We start from the raw sequence: 22550 nt of genomic DNA on the forward strand, positions 1-22550 counted from the left end.
CGTTTAAATTTGGCATATGTTTAACGTTATTTCTCAAAAAGTATAAAACACTGATCTCCGAGTGTCACTTCTTTCGACTTTGTGCGGGAGCCCACGTGGTTCGGATTCCACGTTAATCAGTAGGTTCACGTCTCATATAGCCTCGCTGCTGAAACGGACGTTAAACTAAAAATAAATTAAAATTAAAATTTTTCGCATTTGCTTTCATTGCTGATTCGAATTATGAAATTAAATTTAGGTCATTCCATTAAAAAAACATAACTTTATATTGGGTTGGCAACAGTGTTCATTTGGTGATGTTACCCAATATATGTATAGATGTCCCCCTTCCTATAGTTGCTTTGTGCAAAGTTTCGCTTCTCTCCCTATCTTGTTTTCTCTGTTATAAAAGTGGGACATCATAAATGGTGCACCCGGTGTATATATATATATATATATATATATATATATATATATATATATATATATATATATATATATATATATATATATCCCTCTCCTATCCCCTCCACCAAGTTCTAAAATCAAAGTGAAGTTATAAAAACCTCTGAGACCCGAACCTCATCTATGTTAAAAATTTGATCGAGATTGATTGTTTGGTTCAAGTGTTATTAAGTTTTATTTATTTTTAACTCCTTGCTCCCCCTCCCCTAAGTTCTATTGTCAAAGTAAATAGATAAATACCATCCCAGGCGCGAACCTCATCTATGTTGAAAATTTGATCAAGATAGTTGGGTGGTTCAAGAGTTGTTTTATTTTTATATATAAATCTCTCCCTCTCCTCCCCCTCCCCTAGGTTCTACCGTCAAAGTGAAAATATACTTATAAAAAACTTTCCAGGCTCGAACGTCATCTATGTTGAAAAATTTGATCGAGATCGGTCGGGTGGTTCAAAAATTCTTGAATTTTATTTATTTTTATAAATCGCTCCCCTTCCCTTCCCCTCTCCTAAGTTCTATCGTAAAAGTGATATGACAAAAACCACCCCAGGTCCGAACCTCATCAATGTTGAAAATTTAGTTAAGATCGGTCGGTTGGTTTAAGCGTGATGAAGTCACAGAGACAGTCACTTTTATTTTTATTTCTTTTAACATATATCTCCCCCTCCCCGTACCCTGCGTTGCATCGTAAAAGTGAAATGTCGAAAACATGCTAGGTCCGTACCTTATCTATGTTGAAAGTTTGATCGAGATAGGTCGGGTGGATCAATAATTATTAAGTTTCATTCATTTTCATATATTTCTCATTCACCCCTCCCCTAAGGTCTAGCGTCAAAGTGAAATGACAGTTTTGAACGTCATCTATGTTGAATATTTGATTAAGATAGATTTGGTGGTTCAAAAGTTATTCACTCACAAATATAGCCACTTTCATTATATATATATATATATATATATATATATATATATATATATATATATATATATATATATATAATTTAGTATATTCCCCCACCCCTCCTCTACGTTGCTCCGTCAAAGTGAAATGATAAGGAACATCCAAGGTCCGAACCCCACCTATGTTGAAACATTGATTGAGGTCGGTTAGATGGTTCAAGAGTTATTAAGTTTTCTTTATTTTTCTAATAATTCCCCTCCTCCCCCATTCCTAAGTTCTACTGTCAAAGTAACATAAATAGCTAAAAACACTCCCAGGTCAGAACCGCTTCTACGTCAAAAATTTGATCGAGATCGGCGGGGCGGTTCAAGAGATTGAGAGTCACAAACATAGTCACTTTCAATTTTATAATATAGACTACCCTTTGGGTAGCTGGGGGCTCCGCCCTCAGCCTACCTGGTTTGCTCGGCCTACGGCCTCGCATTTCTTATCTATCAGCCTTTGCATCGACACTGAATTTCGTGAACTTGCTCTTCATATTTCCTGAATTTGCCCATACAGGGGCTTCGCCCCCACACATTGTCTTTGCTCGGCATACGGCCTCGCACTCTCGTACCTCTTGAACCCACAATTCTATCGTTTCTTTTCCTATTTCAACTATCTAAAAGCTAAGATATGTATCCCAAGAAAACGCCTATTTAAATAGCATGGGAATTTCTTCATACCCCTTTAGACCCCTAAAAAAAGTTTAAAATATTCACTTTTGGCAAATTTCCCATCGGTTAATTCTCGAAGGCTACAATCATGCCAAATTTCATTCTTCCAATCCTTCCGGAAGTGCCTAAACATTTTGGGGTGTAGAAAATGTCCCATATAAATAAGATGGGAAAGATTTTTCAGATCCCCATAAAACCATTCTACGGTTGGAAATTTTTATTTCTGATGATGCATTCAGATAACGCTAACGAAAACGTAAAAGCATACTGAATTTCAAGTTTTTATTCCAATTGTAAGTACCTAAAACATAAGATTATAGGTCCGGGAAAAGGTCCCTTTAAATAACATGGGGAAATTCTTCATCCCGTCTTTAGACCCCCTAAAAGTTAAAAATATTCACTTTTGACAATTTTCCTGTCGGTTAGTTCCGGAAAGCTACAATCATGCCAAACTTATTCATTGTAGCCCTACACGAAATGCTCAATAATTTATATCAGCTCATGTAGTTTTATATATAGTTAGGATAGTAGATCCTTTGTTTTCTTCTATTGTTTATAAATCTGAATTTTAGTTGACCTAGTAAAGTTTTGGTTGAAGGAGTGGAGATATAAAATAGATTCAAAATTTTACTACTTTATGCGCGGTACGTTTGAATATTAATTAACTTGCTCAAATTTCTTTTAAAAATATTATTTTACATCTTTTTTCAAAACTATTTTTGTCATACTACTTACAAGACAGATCTCATTTTTTGGCAACTTCACCATTATTTACGACGACATTAAATTTTTTTTCTACACTATTTGCCATTCAAAATCCAATATTAGGAAGGGGACAAGACAGCAGCTCCGAAGTTTGCAGGAGAAATCTGATGGTACAAGTAGCAAATGATTAGGCTTACCACTCTGTAAGACGCGTGAAAACTTGGCAAGAGCGGAGAAGAGCTGTCGATTGAACAACTGTAGATTCATCATGGGCGGTCGGGACAGTTGCAACAGAGTTGGATATCGAGAGGGTAATCCCTTGAATGTCCTCCAAGGATAGGGTGCCGATGTGTCTTCGAAACGATAGCACAGCTCATCAACTGTAACTGGCGGAATTGGCAGGTGCGATAAACGTTGTGTAACTATTGATTAGATATGTTCAATCGGCGAGAGATCGAAGGAACGTACTGGCAAAGAAACACAGAAACATTCTGTCCAGCTAGGAAGTCTGGGACTGTACTTGACATGAGGGTTGCTGGAACGTAGTCGTTGGCAGGAGCTGCACTAAAAAATACATAAATGGGTGCAACACTTCATAACTATACGGATGGCTGGTCAAATATCCACCAATGCGAAGAAAACACGAATGGGCACGGAATCCAATGGCACCGTACAACATAACACCCGGTTCGGGATCGAAGTGGCGATCCAAAATGCAGCCTACTATCACGATAGTGCCGAGTATGGATGCTCCCATCATGATGTTGAAGACAAAAGCAGGATTAGACTGAGAAAAGGATGTCTTACCACTCATCTCTCCATGCGCGATATTTGCCACACAGTTATAGACTATTCTTATGCTGGCAGTCAGTGGTAGCGGCAGCAGTGCTTGTGAGGATACTGAATGCTGTTTAATAGCGTCCAGTACTTGCATCAGAGTGCAGCAAGTGGCTGTTCAGTCCGCCAGAACCATACCCAAAAATCATCTGTCTATCCTGGCGACTCTTGATAGATGCAGTGGTTGAGATCCGGTGTGCTGTTGCTTTAGTGCCTTCTTGGAGTCATCGAGTTCATATGCACTACATCGTGGCCGCATTACATCTAAGAAACCAATGTCACGGAATGATAAACCACGCTCGCGATACGTTTCTATTATAAAGGTAATACTGTTATAAAGGTCCTACCTACTAAGAGGTCTGCTGCATTATTTTCATTAAATGTTATCTTATCATGTTACTCATACCTGGGAACTTTTTAAATGTATATTACACATATTTTAACCAAGTGAGATGCATACAGTACAAAAAGACAAAATAAATAATAACAACTCACTGGAAATCTATTACGAATACTTATTATGGTATCCAGAAATTTGGTGGCTATCACGGGGTAAGGTTCAGACACGGATGTCTGAGCTTAATGATAAAGTAAGGTTGTTTCTTATAAATTCTAAATTTCGGTTAACACACAATTTAAATGCTTTCACATGGCTCTCATCTCTTACTTATTTGGCAGACATTTTAACATCTTGAATACTCTGATTTAGGTCATCAAGATTCATCTACACACTGTGTTTTCTTGCGCAAGAGAAGACAGAGGCAACAACCAAGAAAATTTTGTGGTTCAATAGTTTGACGAAAGGAAAATAGCATTTTTTCATGCATTGAGTGATTTCATCGCTTTGTGGCCCTGTAGTGGCCAAACGGTTAATGATTGGTGGTTGTGTTCATTGAGACTTTTTTCTTGAATCACAATACCTACAATATATCACGGTTTCAGTCATTTTCACCGAAATCCAGAATATCGTTATCTCCAGTTGGTTTCAAAAAAGTGGCCCTGTACTGACCAAACGGTTTCTGATTGGTGGTTGTGTCCATTGAGACTTTTTCTCAGGATCACAATATCTACAACATATCACGGTTTCAGTCATTTTCACCAAAATCTAAAATATCGTTATCTTCGGCTGTTTTCAAAACAAAGTGAAACAGTAATGGCCAAACGGTTAGTGATTGGTTGCTGTGCCCATTGAGACTTTTTCTTAGGATCACAATATCTACAACACATCACGGTTTTAGTCATTTCCACCGAAATCCAAAATATCGTTACCTTCTGCTGTTTTCAAGAAAGTGGCCCTTCCGTGGCCAAACGGTTAGTGATCGGTGGTTATGTCTATTGAGACTTTTTCTCAGGATCACAACATCTACAACATATCACAGCTTCAAGCAATTCTACTGAAATGCAATTTCCATCAGGATTGTGTGTGGTCCTTATATTGTCCTGCGTGCGTCTATCCATTCATTAGAATAGTGTATGCTGTATGTTCTTACGAAATCCATAATAAGAAATTGATTGTGAAATACTTATACCTACATAAGTAGTTTAACTGTCCGCTTACCTTCGACCTGTAGTCTTGCTTTTGTAACAATATGTCCAGCTCTATTTGTGGCAGTGCATTTAATTTCTCCTTCATCAGTAAGGGCTGCTTGATGAAATATTAACGAACTTCTCTCATTTTCTGTTATAATTCGTATTCGACGACTGCTAAATATCTCGTAGCCATCTTTATACCATGTTATAGTTGGAATGGGAGTACCAAGAACATGAACAGTAAAAACAACCTATGAGGAAAGATTGTTATAAAGTGACATTATAACCAATTCCGAAAATACGAATGTATGGCTCTTACATTCAGAATATAAGTATGCACTCCAAGAATTAAAAGAATATTTAATTAAAATAGAACACTTTTTTTTCCTCATATAACGTAATCATGTAACTGCTAGAACTTCTCATAACAGCCACTAAAAGCTATTGCTGTAATGCTATAAAAGAGAAATGAAACAACAATCATTTTTAAAATTTTCCAGAAATACGTCATTTTCATCAGGGTTGTGAACTTTATCAATGTTTATCATATCTCCGGAACGGTTTAAAGGATATGTTTTAAAACTTACACCTTATTTTCAAAGAATGAGTATTTTTAGAATTAATGTAGCGCCGAATAAAAAGGCAAAAATGGCAAAAGAATTTCATAAAATAAGCTATATTTAAGGCCATAAGCATTTCGTAGATTTGCATGGCTAAATGCCTTTCCAAATAGTCTAGATTTAGCCAAAAAATAGTCTAAATTGACATCACTGCTGAAAACTTTGCTGCATCGAAGTTCAACTGTTACATTCGTCATTGCCTGGGAAGGTTCTCGTTGCACTAGAATCAATAACAGTACGAACATACTGCATAGTCTAGAAGTTGAAGAGGAACAAAACAAGTGAATTCGAGAAAATGTTTACCATAATGGCGGTTAGATTCGACCAAACACTTTGAGACATAAGGAACGGAAATGCAAATGCCTATTCACCTTATAAATGCACAGTAGGTGACGAAGGGAAGAAGAAACAAAATGTATGTTGGCCATTATTTAGTTTATACCCAAAATACATGAAACCAAAGAATGAACAGATTCAACATAGAATGTGATGGTTCCGCTGAAAAACAAAGCAAACGTGAACAGATATAAAAAATACATAACATTAACATCAGATGAGGCGAAAATTGTATTGAAAGTCTTAAATAAGAAACTATATACCAGCAGAACAAAAATAATGCGTGTCAGTAGCTACACTCTATACCATGTACGACATACGGAAACTAAGTTGACAATAAATAGATTAAGTACAGATGATGTTTTTCGAAATTCCGTATATACGCGATAGGTTTCCTGCTGACCATAATCTACAGGAAAAATCTCTCAGAAGAATAGTTTCATGGTGGAATATCATGTACGTAATACTATCATATTTCGTACCGTATATACACTATCTACCAAAAAGTCACCGGTCAGTCTGATAGGACATCGCCGTAAGGAATCCAGAGCAATTTGCACGACGCCAGTCATTTGTTTCGGTGCAAAAGGCATTACCAGTTATCGTGCGTCGGGCGAGGAGTCAGTTTGACTGAGAATGGCGCACAGACAAGAACTTAGTGAGTTCGATATGGGAGCCATCATCGGCTGTCATATTGCGGGTTTATCGAATCGTGTCATTAGTGACCAATTACACCACCCAAAATCAACGGTACGTGATGCAATCCTGAAATGGAAACGTCACGGTGACACCAGTGTCCTTAAAGACCCGGACGCCCCAAGAAATTGACGGACAGAGACAGGAGAGTGCTGAAACGAATGGTATCCAACAATCGCCGTCAAACTGCATCTGCCATCCAGCACGAGTTCCACACTGCACCTGGCACACCAGATTCACTGAACACTTTCAAGACAGAACTGCATGCACTTGGTTTCTGTGGTAGAGCAGTTTCCCACAAGCCACACATCACTCCAACGAACAAAGCAAGGAGGTTGTATAGTGTGAAGCTCATCGAAATTGGACTCTAGAGCAATGGAAACATGCGTTATGGAGTGATGAATCGCGCTACACGTATTTCATGTCAGGTGGTCGGGTGGGGGTGTGGTGACAGCCCGGGGAACACTTCTTACCAGACTGATTGTGCCAACAGTGAAATTTGATGGTGGTGGTGTAATGGTGTGGGGTATTCGGCCTAGACCCGCTTGTTGTTGTGCCTAGTAACATGACGAGTACAAATTATCTAGACATTTTGGACAATTCGGTGTTTCCCACATTGTGGAAATTCTTTGGAATGGACCCATGTTACTATCAGGATGATAATTCACCTTGCCATAAGGTTGTCAGTTTTATGTCGTGGTATGACGAGAACAATGTGCAACGACTCCAGTGGCCTGCTCAATTGCCTGATTTCAACGCCGTAACACATCTGTGGGATGAATCGAAGCGACGTTTAAGGTCCAGACCAACTCGTCCAAATTCACCTGCCGCACTTGAAACCGCCTTGCAGGAGGAGTGAGTTGCCATCCCACTTGATATCTATCAGCAACTGGTGGAAAGTGTTTCTCGGAGGATACATGCCTCCGAGAGATATTCATACTTCGGCGTTGACATCTCGACTAAATTATTTGTTGTATTAGTCTACATCTTTCCAGGGATAATAATTTTTTCAGATCACTTTTACTCTTTATAGTTTAACAAGGACATATAGGGTAAAAATCTCTGTACACTTTTAAGACATGGGTATGCAATGTCCAATATATCGAGATGTCCAGATTACAGGGGTTTAAATATGTAGAAATAAATAAAAATTTCTCCGGCTACGACACAATTGTCCAAATCAGAGAAATGTTCAAGTTAAGAAGTTCTGTCATGTTTGCTAAAAAAAAAAAAAAAAAAAAAAAAAAAAAAAAAAAAAGAGTTTCCATGTGGCTAAGCAGTTAGCGTATGCACCTTTTGCGTGGGGATACAGGTTTGATTCTCGCGGAAACTCATGTGGTTTGGATCCCACATTACGCTTTATCCCGTCTCATGTAATCTCGTTGCTTAAAGAGAGACTAAACTCAAAATCAAGTCACTATATTTCTTAAAGAATCCATGTCGTCTGCCACCGAATCTTCCTTTATGGCAAAAAATATCGGTCTATTGAAAGTATCTCTTTTACATTTAAATTGCAGTTTATGTAGTAGTGAAATCTCAATCTAATACCTGTACAGAACGTGGCTAATTTTCTTATCTTCTATTGATGGTCATAAATACATACATTTATACTTTGAGTTTTATTTATTTACTAATTAAACTATTACTAAATACATGTGTAAAATATGTAAGTTTATAGTTACAGAGGAATCGTAAAACTTGCTAAAAAGAAATTAAAAATACCTGGTACATACCTTTTCATTTTCCAGGGCTACTGCGTCTTTTAGTTCATGTAAAAAGTGTGGAACTGTGGCAACACATGTTTGAGTAACTGTCACTGGTTCTGAAGTTTCACTTGGATCTGACAATCCAAGTGCATTTTCAGCACTGACTCGAAAGAGGTAGCGATGACCAGGCTCAAGCCCACTTAATGCTAGCTCAGGGTCACGAACCACGACAGCATGAGCACGTACCCACGCCGGCGACCCCGCTTCTTTCCGCTCCACCAAATATCCTGAAAAGCAAAAGACATTAACAGAGAGAAAAAAAACATGCTTATATTAGCAGAAGTGCCTGAGATATGAACAGTTCAAAATTACAATAGTGGAAAACATTTTAACGATACATTATTTCGGTTTCTGGTTCAGGAAAATCACTGTTAGAAATTCCAGTTGAAAGAAAAGTTAGCTCCCCACAAGTCGTCTTTAAATAACTTATTCAAGAATTTAAAACTGTCCAAATCGTTTTCTTGCTCCTCAATAACGTTTTTATGAAAATCAACGATCGAAATCATTACACTTATCCCACATGATTTTTCAAAAATTTGTCTCTAAAAAGGTCCTTTTTAAACTAATTTAAATCAATTTTTCAATCAGGAGACTAACCTATATAATCTCCTATAAATACTTTTCGATAATCATCCCTAAATATTGTTGTATTACTACTAAGTTTAAAAAATAAATAACAATGATAATGGGAAACAGATAGTTATTCTGTATTAAAAGGGGGAGAAATGCAATCCGGAATGTGGCACAATTCTTGTCATAGAAACCTAAATGGCATGTGAGAAAGTAAGTTCGAAAGATGAACCTAGATCCTTACGAATTACCTTTATGTCTGGCTCATTTTTCTCTGGACTCCTGTCGCGGGTGTGGGTGGAAATTGAACGATAATATTACTGAACGCATAATGTAAGGAAAAATCTACCACACAGAAAAAATACGGTAATTCTAAATCGCAAAAAGAACAATCTTTATGGACATTGGATTTCGGTGGAATAGCCTGAAACCATGATATGATGTAGATATTATAATTCTGAGAAAAAGGCTCAATGGGCACAACCATCAATCATTGACCGTTTGGCCACTACAGGACCACGTTTTTGAAAACAGCAGAAGATAACGGTATTCTGGGTTTTGGTGGAATTGCTTGAAACCATGATATGTTGTAAATATTCTGCTCCTGACAGAAATATTAATGGGCACAACCATTAACCACTGATCGTTTGGCCATTATAGGGCCATTTAAGAAAACAATAAAGTAACGGTATTCTGGATTTCGGTGGAATTGCTTGAAACCGTGATATGTTGTAGATATTGTGATCCTGAGAGAAAGTCTCAATGGGCACAACCGCCAATCACTGACCGATTGGCTACTATAGGGACAGTTTTTTGAAAACAGCAGAAGGTAACGATATTCTAGGATTTCGGTGGAATTGTATAAAGCCTGAGAAGGTTTAGACTTTTTCATCTTATCCCGCAACCCGGAAAAGAGGTGGGGAGAGTAGCCACCAACACAATTTAAGCATAGATAGCAGCCAGATGTTCATCTTACGGGATAAAAGAAAGCCCTGGAAAACCCAAGATAGGATAAATGGCCCGGGTTGAACCTCCCGAATGGGAACACATTCTCTACCAACTAACCTACCCATGTTCGATAGCCACAAATTAACAATATTTTTCAGGATCCAACGTCTACAACATTTCACGATTTCAGTCATATTCACTGAAACCCAGAATATCGTTATCTACGCCTGTTTTAGAAAAAAGTGGCCATGTAGTGGCCAAATGGTCAGTGTTTGGTGGTTGTCCCCATTGAGACTTTTTTCGAGATAATATCTACAAAATATCACGGTTTCAATCATTTTCACGGAAATGCAGAATATCATTATCTACGGCTGTTTTGAAAAAAGTGGCCATGTAGTGGCCAAATGGTCAGTGATTGGTGGTTGTCCTCATTGAGACTTTTTCTCACGATAACAATATCTACAATATATCACGGTTTCAGTCATTTTCACCGAAATGCAGAACATTATTATCTTGGCCTGTTTTCAAAAACTGGCCCTGTAGTGACCAAACGGTCAGTGATTGGTGGTTGGGCCCATTCAGACTTTTTTCTCAGGATCACAATAATCTACAACATATCACGGTTTCAGTCGTTTCCACCGAAAACACTGGTCAACAGTGAAAATGCTTCGGAGATAAAAGTAACCAATTCTTACTAATTTTAGTGTGCTGATAACGAATATGAAATTAGTTTTTGAAGATTGGTTCGGGTTTCAAAGAAATACGTTATCACTTGATGTACTCCGGCGCGCAAGTTAAGGGTTCGTGGCAATAGGAGCTCTCTGTTTATTTCAATGAACTTCCATTGTTTGACGATTAGCCTTATTGCTGTCCTCGCTCGTACTTCTTCTCTGACAAAGAAACACCAACCACATCACTGTCTGTTTGTATTGCAGAGTTTGCCAGAGTAAATGTGTTGTTAAGATTCTTTTCTAGTTACAATTTGCAATCCCGGATGCGTAAATGTGTTAATATTGCGAACATTTTTTTACGTTAATTGCCAATTAAAAAGATATTTCGCACATATCATAAAGGAAGCCTATCACTTGTATTTTGGCTGTAGAGTGGGAGATATGGACAAGAAGTGGGCACCATATATTTGTTGTAATACTTGTTCTAAAAACTTGCGGGACCGGCTATCTAGAAAAGGTCATGCATGCCGTTTGCAGTTCTAATTATATAGAGAGAGCAGCCAGATCATACTTCAAACTGTTATTTTTGCATGGTTCCTCCAATTAAAAGTCTATCCAAGTAGAAAAAAGTGGGCTATTATTTATCCCAATATCTCTTCTGTTATTCGTCCTGTGCCACATTCTGAAGAACTAAAGGTTCTACAACTTCCCGTATCTTACTCCACTGTTTCATCCAACGACGAGCAAGAGGCGGACATTATCGACCCAGGTATGTCAAGTCCTGTTGCAGATTCCTCGTCATCCACCGATCCTGACTTCACAACCACCATATCACTATCTATTCGCCATATAATCACTCAACAGGAATTAAATGACCTTGTCAAAAAGTTGCACAGAACTGCTGGCATCTAGACTCAAGCAGTGGGAAGCTCTTTCTGGAGATATTAAAGCATTCGTGTATCGTACACGTCAGAATTCCCTGGAAGTATATTTTTCAATGGAAAGTGACATAGTGTGTTGTAAAAATGTAACTGATCTTATAAATATCTTAACATTGAACATCATACTGAATGGCGGCTGTTCATAGACGCGTCAAAACTAAGTCTAAAAGTGTGTTAGTGAACAATGGGAATGTGTTGTCATCAATCTCAATCGGTGATGCAGTCCACTGGAAGGAGATATACGCTAACATGGAAAAACTGCTGAAAGCTATAAATTATAATGAACATAATTGGAATATATGTGCCGAATTAAAAGTTCTAGCCATGCAACTCTTCTATACAAACTATTGCTGTTTTATGCAAATGGGACAGTCGTGATAAGGTTTCCCACTACGTAAAAAAATAGACAAGCCACATCATAAATCTTTGGGGACAGGAGAAAAGAACGTTCAACATGTTCCTTTGATACATTCCAGCAGAGTTTTACTTTCTCCTTTATATATTAAATTGGGTTTAATCAAAAACTACGTTAAAAGTATGAACGAAGCATGTGATGCCTTCAAATATATTCTGCCTAAAATTACTGAAACTAAAATGAAGGAATTTTTATTGATCCTCAAATTCGACAGCTAGTCAATGATCCTGAATTTGATGCAGTGTTAGAAGATAAGAAAATTGCATGGGAAATTGCATTTCAGAGACTTGGTGACGAATATTTTGGGAAACGAGCGAACCCAGAGCTATTAGGAATTAGTGGAGTACCTAATATCTTCTTATCAAGCAATGGGGTGTAATATGTCACTAAAAACCCACATGTTGCACTGCCACATACATCTCTTCCCAGAAAATTTCGGAGCAGGCAGCGATGAACATGCGGAATATTTCCATCAAGTTATATCTACGATGGAGAAACGATATCAGGGCCACTGGAGCAAGTCTATGCTTGCTGATTATTGTTGGACAATCGCTAGAGATGTTCCAGAACCGCAGTACAAGCGACAGACAAAGAGGCGCCGTTTATAATATCCATGTAAGTTTTGTTTCATCAGTTCCATTCTATATAGTTTTAATTTCTTACTAACCCTTTTACATTCTTTGGGAGAAACGCTGTGCCCCGCACACATATAACCAATTATCATACTAGAACATATATGGTTGCTTCAAGCGATTTTTTGTCTCATGTCAAGAGGGTCTAACGTTATAACAAAATACACTTTTCGCTCTTTACATACAAGCGTCACTGTATTTTCATTTTGTATCTTCCTTTTCCCTATATGAAATTTGGTATTGTCAAGCAGGACTGAGAAATATTTTTTTCCCTCATAACTACCGTAGATATGGGTAACCAGGGCAAGAGTGAACGCTGGGACAAGAGTGAAAATGCTATTGACGAAGAAGTGGCAACGTCGATAACCAAACGAATGTTGAAAATTAGTTCGGCATGACACATGTAGGAGCGGAAATGAAGGGGAGCCGTGTGCGGGCAGTGTGAAGAGCAGCAGAGTAGAAAGTTTGTTGCAAAAGGAAAGAAGTAAAAGATTCGTAGGTAAGTATCACAGTTCATAAAGTAGTTTCAGCTGAAGTTGCAGGATTGGAAATATTTCCTGGAAAAGCTGAATAAGTTCGATTTCTTATCAGACGTACGCAAAAGAAAGAATGCTCTGGCGGGAGATGGCAGGCAATTATTGGAAGATCCCTGAAGCGGGGCAAGAGTGTACGGGGCAAGTGTGAACGTTCACACTTGCCGCTTGTTTTAAAGTTGGGTAAAGAAAATGTAGAAGCCAACACGTAACATTTAGTAAAAAACATTTGCAGAGGTAAGACAGAAGTTGGCGGCTATAGACTACTAACAAAACGTTTGCATTATCGTTTAGAATTTCGCAGCCGGAGTTGTTGAGCATATCTTATGTGGAACGGGAACACAAAAGGAGGTAGAAATTCGCATCAAAGTCATCCACACTCATGGGTACGCCCAGCAAATTCAGTGGGAAATTGTTTTCAGATACACCAAACGGTGAAATGAGGATTTTCTGTATCATATGCGAGTGGATTCACGAATAATGTTCCAATCTTAATCAAAGGAAGTCTGTGTACGTGTGTGACTACTGTGTGCACCGGAAGTAACTTTTTTTTGCTTCGTGATTAATGTTGAACTGATTTCTCCTATTTTAATATTTTGTAATTATATCATGTATGATATACAGTACTGTAACATTTGTTGGCAGTTCCATTTGACACTAATCTGTTTGGTATTTTATAACTTCCTTAGTTCCATGTAATCAGTACATATATATCTGTGATTCCATGTCTTTTTTGGTGTTTATGCCTACGTTTCTATGTTTTGATTCGACTGTACATCGTTGCCCCAACCGTTGTTTACTTTTACCCCACCATATGAGGCAAGAGTACAAAATTTTTCCTTCGTCAAAACTATGTTATTCCTCTGTATTTTCTGCTTGATTTGCCGCAATTAAACTGTATATGTTATTAGAGATAATAGGCTTTCACATAGAGAATATATTGCGTTTTTCTCTGTCACCATTCCACCGCAATTCTTTGATTTATGAAAAGTAATCACTCTTGCCCTGGTTACACATATTACAATGAAACTTCGCACACCCATTACGTAGCCCTTTTCTTGTAGCTTCCAAGATATTTTATATTTGGGTACCTGTAGCCGGGGCTGCACCAGGGGCGCTACAATTGAAAAGGGATTTTTGGGCGGACAATTAACAATTTTACCTCAAATTTCCCTTTTCTTGTATATAATGTGTACATGTGCATTGTACCACTTACAAACCTGGTTTATTCTGAAGGGAATGACATATGAACCACGATACTCGGGTGAACAATACTGAAGCAGTAGCTACTTAAATGAAAGTCAACAAAGAAAATGCAAGAATCTGAGAGTGTTAACATTACACAACACATATTTCTGTCGATTACATTTAAACTCGAAAAAAATTAACATCTTTATTATCATTTTCGTATTCAGCATCCTCATTTGCGTAAGAAATTGTACTTCTTATTTCGTAAGCATGAAAAAGTTAAAAGTTACTGTGCAGTGAATCCAGAATATCGTTATCTTCCGTTGTTTGTCCCTATTCTGTCCAAATGGTCAGTGAATAGGGGTTGTGCCCAAGGGGACTTCTTTCTCAAGATAAAAATATCTACAGTATATCACGGTTTCAGTCATTTTCACCGAAATACAGAATATCACTATCTTCGGCTGTTTTCAAAAAAGTGCCCTGTAGTGGCCAAATGGTCAGTGATTGGTGGTTGTTCCTATTGAGACTTTTTCTCGAGATAACAATATCTACAATATATCACGGTTTCAGGCATTTACACCGAAATGCAGAATATCGTTATCTTCCATTGTTTTCAAAGAAGTGGCCCTGTTATGTCCAAATGGTCAGTGAATGGTGGTTGTGCCCATTGAGACTTTTTTCTCAAGATAATAATATCTAGTATATATCACGGTTTCAGTCATTTTCACCGAAAATGCAGAATATCATTATCTTCGGTTGTTTTCAGAAAGTGGTCCTGTAGTGGCCAAACGTTTAGTGATTGGTGGTTGTGCCCATTAAGACCTTTTCTAGGGAGCAGAATATCTACAACATATCACGGTTTGAAGCAATTTCACCGAAACCCAATTTCCTTAAGAACTGTGCAGGGTTCTTTAGTATATAATCTAAAACTATTAAAACGACGGCAAGCGAGTTTCATTTCCCAGTGTGAAACTATGGTGAACTTCCACACTATGCGAATGGAATACTCACACTTGAAGTAGTATATCTGTAACTATAGGTTGCAGTAGAGGAATAAGATCAAAAATAGAACATGTTAGGCAAATTCTAACTCCATATCAATAATCCATTACTTGTTATTTGCTATTTTGGGTCTGTGGAGCTTAACATTGAAACCAAAGGTTCTAATTGATGTCTATCAATTTCTATTGCAACAAGAGATTAAAATGAGAGGTGAAACATTATTCTTGCGATACTATCCTTATCAGAAAACTGTTTATCGATATCTATTTCCGTTTTAATCGTCATACAATCAATGTTGTAACAAATTAAATCGTAGATTCTCACTACTTCCGGTTTGAACAGATAGGTAAAAGTCGAAAAAACTCATTGTTAGGACACTAAATCTCTGTGAAAATACCGTTTTTCTTTCTTTTAAAAAAACATCCTTTCGTTAGGTTTTCAACCTACGGAAATAAGTATTGAAACGGGCAGTACCAGTAAATTTCAACTACTTCTGGTTTTAGCAGAATATTGCGTATGGTGATGATACATTCTCTTTAGACGCTGAACAATAGCTGAAAACCACTTGTCGATATCTATAGCCGTTCTTGTTCTATAACGATCAACGTTGAAACCGGAATTGACCGATTTCCGTCACATCCGGTTTGAACAGAGATTTAACAAAGAAGATGGACCCTATTTTTGGGACGCTGAATCGAATAAAAAAGAACTCCTCTAATTTTTTTACCGTTTTTGAACTACGAAATCAATATTGAAACCGGAAGTACTAGTAAATTTAACTACTTTCGGTTTCAGTATATTGTTGTAGGTGGTATTGGATGTATTCTGGAGATGCTGAATCGATTTAAAAAATGCTTCGCGCTATCTGTTCCCTTCTATTTCTCTGGGGATCAACGTTGAAAACAGAAAATGATTTCGACAATTTCTGATACTAGGGGAAAAACAAAAGCTTTTTTTTTAATAAATTGTATACTAATATTCTAAAGAGAAACGTAGAACTCTCTATGTTTGTGGACGATCTTACCTTCCCTTGGCAAACTCTAAAATGGCGCTTCTGGTTGTTACTCATGCATAAACTATCGCAAAGGTTGCTCTCTAAGACATGCAACTTGTCAAAAATCGTGTTTTTCTAAGCTCCACCCTTCCTCATACTTTTTTCCTTTAGAGGTCGAGCGTTCTATTATACTGTTACTATCTGAAATGCTCATTCGTTGCACTGGGAGAACAGGTATATAGATAGTATTTGAACCCTACATCCCCTTAGATAAGCATTTTAATGAAAGTGTAATGATAAACATTCATAAATAACGCTCTCAATATAATGTGCGGAACTTGGTGTCAAAAGGAATTGACTGTGCCACTGTACATCTTACTGACACCGAAAACTATGGATTAAACACTAATATCGGTCATTTTTATTATTGTTACATATCAGTTCTTCCCACCCAAACTCTCATCCCTTCTTTCCCTCATGCCGATGATGTACTAAAAGCCGAAGTCAATTATGGTCCACTTATGTCCCAAAAGTCACAGAATTCATATAACGATCTAGGAGATATTGGCCTCTAAATATCGCTACATTCATTTTTATTTATTTTAAAAAAGCCGCTCTGCTCCCCCTTAAAACTGAAATTTTAAAGTTTCTAGAGTATGGGTCCCCTTATTTGTAATGAGGAGATACACTTACAAGGGAGGGTCATGAAATTGCTCCGCTGAGACCCAAACGAGACAATTCTGTTTGCATATGATATATTATAACTAGACGAATCCCAAAGTTATACGTGACGCCAGGCAGGATATCGTGAGTTACGACATATTTTGTAATGTAAAAGCTAGAAAAAATTACCTCGCAGAATAGTTTGAATCGACTCCTTTGTTCGGAAACGGTTGAGTAAATGAAAAACTCGGCGAACACGTATCCCATGATTTTCCAGGACACACTTTCTGGTATAAAAAATTTTGCCCCAGGATCCCCCACAAGGTCCCAGACGGGACCAACTCAAAATTTTCAAATGGCAGCGGGAGCACATCGTTAGAAAGCTGTTGTAAAATAAAAGAAAATGGAGCAAGTCTCGACTCTCTACGGTGACCCTGTGCAAAATGGCGGCGGGTCAAAATGTAAACAAAAACTTAATTGAAAAGTCCATGGCCACCCCTATAAATCGGAAGTGGTGAGACAAATGTAAAACCCGGAAAGGAAGTGTGGTATTATTTTCAAAGTACAAAACTTTAAGTTAAAACGTCTTGTCCCAGGGCCCCCACAGGGTTTCAGGTGGGGTCCAACTAAAAAGTTTCAAAGAGCAAGAGGGGTTAAGTAGCACATCGTTTGAAAGCTGCTGTTAAATGAAAGAAGATGAAGCAAGTGTCGACTTTCTATGACAACTCTGTGTAAAATGGCGGTGGGTCAAAATGTAAACAAAAACTTAATTGAAAATCTATGGTCACCTTGAATCCAAGATGACCGCTTAAAACATATATCGAAAAGATAGGCATACCAAACTGCTGAAGCTGGGAAAATCAAATTTGGCACGAATGTTGATCAGTAGGTGACGGAAAGATGCGAAATGTTCAAAAACGCGACATCTTAAGTTCAAAATGCTGCACTATGTATCGAATGCATGTCAAGCTCAAATCACTGGTGTTGCAGAAGCGGAATGTGGTATTTACATTAATGATTAATAGAATATATCCACAAAATATCAAAGAGTATCATCTGTAATCCAATATGGCTGCTAGCGTGAAAAATGAGTTTGTATCTAAATATGCTATTTCTTGGAATATTGTGACAAACCAACAAAATTTGCGCAGCTCGATGCACTGAGATGATTTACACGTAGTTTGGTACTGCTCGCCAATCTTGTAAATGATTTTTTTTTTTTTTTTTTTTTTTTTTGTATATTCGGTATTGCTTGAAATATTGAGATCAAACCACCGAATGGCATAAAAATGTAACCATCACGAATAGGTTACAATACAGTCCCCAACCTAACTGGTGCAGTAAGTCCTTTATGTATGAACTACGTATGACAGAATTAGAAAAGTACCCGAATGTATTAAACTTTTTTAGCAGAATGAATAGGATGTCAGAGTTGTGTGTTCATCGCATATTCGTTATATTCACGTAAATAATGTCGAGAGAACCGTGAGAACGTGCATTAGAAACAAAACCTATAGGTTTTAAGCGGCCATCTTGGATTCAAGGTGCCATTTTGTTAATATTTTGACCCGCCGCCATTCTGTACAGATTTGTCGTAGAAAGTCGAGACTTGCTTCATCTTCTTTCATTTAACAGCAGCTTTCAAACGATGTGCTACTTAACCTCCCTTGCCATTTCAGACTTTTAAGATGGACCCACCTGGGACCCTGTGGGGACCCTGGGACAAGACGTTTCAACTTAAACCGTTGTACTTTGAAAATAATACCAAACTTCCTTTCCTCTTTTCACATTTGCCTTACCGTTTCCGATTTATAGGGGTGACCATGGACTTTAAAATTGTTTTTGATTTCGTTTTGACACGCCACCATTTTGCACAATGTTGTCCTAAAGAGTCGAGACTTGTCCCATTTTCTTTCATTTTAAAATAGCTTTCAAATGGTGTGCTACTTAACCCCCCTTGTCACTTGAAAATTTTGAGTTGGACCCCGTCTGGGACCCTGTGGGGGACCCTGGGGCAAAATTTTTTATACCAGAAAGTGTGTCCTTGAAAATGATGGGATAAGTGTTCGCCGAGCTTTCCATTTACCCAACCGCTTCTGAACAGATGACCCGGTTCGATCTATTCTGCCAGCTTTGTAGTTATTACATTACAAAATATGTTGTAACTCACGACATTCCGCCCGATGACACGTATAGCTTTGGGATTCGTCTAGTTATAATATACCAAATGTAAACACAATTGTCTCGTTCGGATCCCGTTCGGCTCGGCCACATCGTGACCCTCCCTTGTTAGTTTTATCATTCTAACTTGAAGAGGCTCCTGACATACTCTAGTTTTGGCATAAATGTTAGAATCACCCTAGCTCTCTTAGATAATCCTTTTCAGAAAATATAATAAAATCCTAAATTTGGCCAACTTTCACTTATGAACCAAAAATAATCACAATCGGTCTATCGGGGTAGAAGGAGTTAACCGTCAAACAGTTTTACATATATATATATCAGTGGCGGAACCAGGATATGAACAAGGGAGGGGCTAAACCATAGTTTGCAGCTTTATCCAGTGTAAAGCAAGATTGAAGCTCATTTATCTGGCGTATACCTGAGCGTCAAGGGGGGCTATAGCCTTGGGTCCGCGTCTGTGTATATATATATATATATATATATATATATATATATATATATATATATATATATATATGAAAACACACTAGCGATGGCCAATTCTGAACTTTTACCTTCCATAACCCGGAAAGTAAAACCGGAAAAATTCCGGAATTAAAAAAAACATATTTCGGAGAAATTCCGGAGTTTAGAGAAAGTACGGAATTTGGAAAGGTTGAGATGTGGGAAAAATTCCGGAATTCAGAAAAATTCCTGATGTCGGAAAAATTCGGGAATTCGGAAAAATACGAATTTAAAATATTCCCGAATATTTCCGACATCGGAGTTTCTCCGAATTCCGGAAAGTGAAATTCTCGATTCTGGAAAATACATTTTCTGGTATCCGGGTACCGGGAAATTTTGGCCATCCCTAATATACACAACTACAATGCTGAAAATTAATCAGTAAAAATCAATTGCAATTGATGGATCAAATGAAAGTAATTGCTTTGCAAATTTATTGAAACTGAATTATTGCCAATTATTTTCAACTGCAATTGAATGACTGAATCAATTGCAATTACTTTCCACTGCAATTACTCTCAATCAATTGATTAATCGCAATTAATTCTCATTTATGAATGGCCAACTGCAATTAACAATTGACCATTACTTAAATTGTTAATTAAAACCAACAATTAAATTTACAGATTAATTTATTAATTGTTAATTCAATTGAAATTTGCCCAACACTGATTTTCAGATGGTGCTAACATGGAATAGATTTTTTATCAGATGACATGGAAAGAAGACGAAGAGAAAGCATTTTTTCAACTATTATATATATATATATATATATATATATATATATATATATATATATATATATATATATATATATATATATATATATCTTTCTGCATGATTTCTTTGTAAATTTGAAAAGCAGAAAAAATAAAAGAAAATATAAAATAGAGAGAAAAAAGCATGGTGTAAAATTTCTTAACCTGCTGAGATATAACTAGTCGAAAGAAAAGAGAGATATAAAGAAAGTAAAAAAATATTAGAGAGAAGAGAAGGCAAGAAAGAGACAAGTTGACATAAGTCTGTAAACATTCGATCAAGACAGGAGAAAGTGAAGGCTAGTAGATAAAATAAAGATACAAACAACAGAACATGTAAGTAATATTTACGGTCATGTTGACGACTACTCCAAATCGACATTTGCACACTATGTGTTTGCAAATTAAATTCATCGTTTACCTTCAAAATTAGTAGAGAAAGTTTACTGACACATTTAAAATTCAAATGAAGCTTTGATACAATAATAATAATTAGCTATGCACCGCAAAGAATTTCCAACACATTTTCTCATTTTTGATTCTTCTCTGAAAGTGTAGTGAATGAAATTTAAAATTACTAATCAAAATTAATTGTAGGGCAGCTATTACTCAATATTTCACAAAAGTAAAATATTTTGAGTTAGCAATCATTGGAAAAAGAAATTGACCATTTCATCCAGTATTCAATTTTCTTTTTCTTCTGAGGATGCTACTTGTAGCAGGCTAAATAGGAAAGTATCTGCTACTGAAGCTATTTTTATAATCACATAGCACACACAGTATAACAAGGAAATCGGCATTTTTGTAGGAACTCCCAAATTAGAATCCAAGTTACCGTACTATATTTTCAAATTGACATTTTCGTTTGTCTGCACCGCAATAGATGTAATAATGCCACCATTAATGCAGATTCCAGATATTTCTATTTTTCTTCACTTCATACATTTACAGAAAATTAGTCAGTCAAATGACAGGCACACCTATAAAGGTGAAATTGGTTATTTAGCTTAACAAACGATTATTAACAACAGGTATGTGTTTGGTATTTGGCAATACATGATGTGTTAACTACAGCATTTCTTAGTTTCAGAATCCTGCGGTACCTCCGCAACAATTATTATAGAGGTAGTTGGTGACTACTTCCAATTATATGCACGTAGCGAAATTCAATCTGAAAAAGTTATTGCGGAAGTATCGCAGGATTCTGAAACATGAATTTTTGGATAGAGCCGATACTAATTCCTAAGTGAAGACTTGACACGACTACGATAGGTCCCATAGTTTTGGAGCTATGGACCTTTTAAAGTTCTTTTTTTCATGTTTTCGGCAGCCTATAACTCCGAAAGGAAGCATTTGTGCACCTAGGTTGGTCTATAGTTTTTGTTTTATCTTGGTGTCAGGAACCACCTCCCAAACTTTGTCAATGTTGTTTTGAAACACCCTGTATAAGACGGGATCTACTGTTCAAAGTGGAACCTCCAGTTTGAATTCGAGAATAGTACCTCCATCGGGACTAAAACTTAAAGAACTGGCGCAGTGAGTTCACTTACGTTGTCTAAGCCGCCCCAAGAGGGTACAATCCTCAGAAGATTCTTAAGCGTCCGATATAGTAATTAGGTCTACTTGTATATACTTGTGTTCAATCTAATAATGTGATTTAGGCCATTATAACATAACAGGTTAAATAAAGGTACACAGCAACTTAAAACCTGGATAAATGTAGTAAATATTTCTGAACGACTTTTTTGTTAGAATATTTTTTCATACACAAGTTTTCTGTTTCACAAGCACGTGTTAATATAACACAGGAGAAACAAGAACCAGCCAGACTGAATTAATTCATCCCAGTAAGGGTCGGTATTACAAATTTTGCGCATATTATCCCCTTAACAATTTCTCGGCCTACTGAATGACTGACTGGGACTTTCTCTCTCTATCGGTCTACCTTTTTAACTGACTTTAAAGAAAGAAGTTCTCAGTTCGCAATGTATGTATGTATGTAT

The 22550-nt window shown here is 37.1% G+C and overlaps 1 protein-coding gene across 1 annotated transcript in view; it reads right to left on the bottom strand.

The window, feature by feature from the left end:
• The window catches only part of MnM (myomesin and myosin binding protein), a 227392-nt gene that overhangs the window by 90298 nt on the left and 114544 nt on the right, over positions 1-22550 (bottom strand). The window contains exons 5-6 of the mRNA XM_081743875.1: positions 8512-8771; positions 5155-5377 (exon numbers count right to left, since the gene is read on the bottom strand). Of these exons, the coding sequence (XP_081600001.1) occupies positions 5155-5377; positions 8512-8771 (483 nt within the window). The remainder of the gene's footprint in view (positions 1-5154; positions 5378-8511; positions 8772-22550) is intronic.

The sequence above is a fragment of the Thermobia domestica genome, chromosome 17 (genome assembly GCF_964235325.1).
Source record: "Thermobia domestica chromosome 17, izTheDome1.hap1.1, whole genome shotgun sequence".
Classification (NCBI taxonomy): Eukaryota; Metazoa; Arthropoda; class Insecta; order Zygentoma; family Lepismatidae; genus Thermobia; species Thermobia domestica.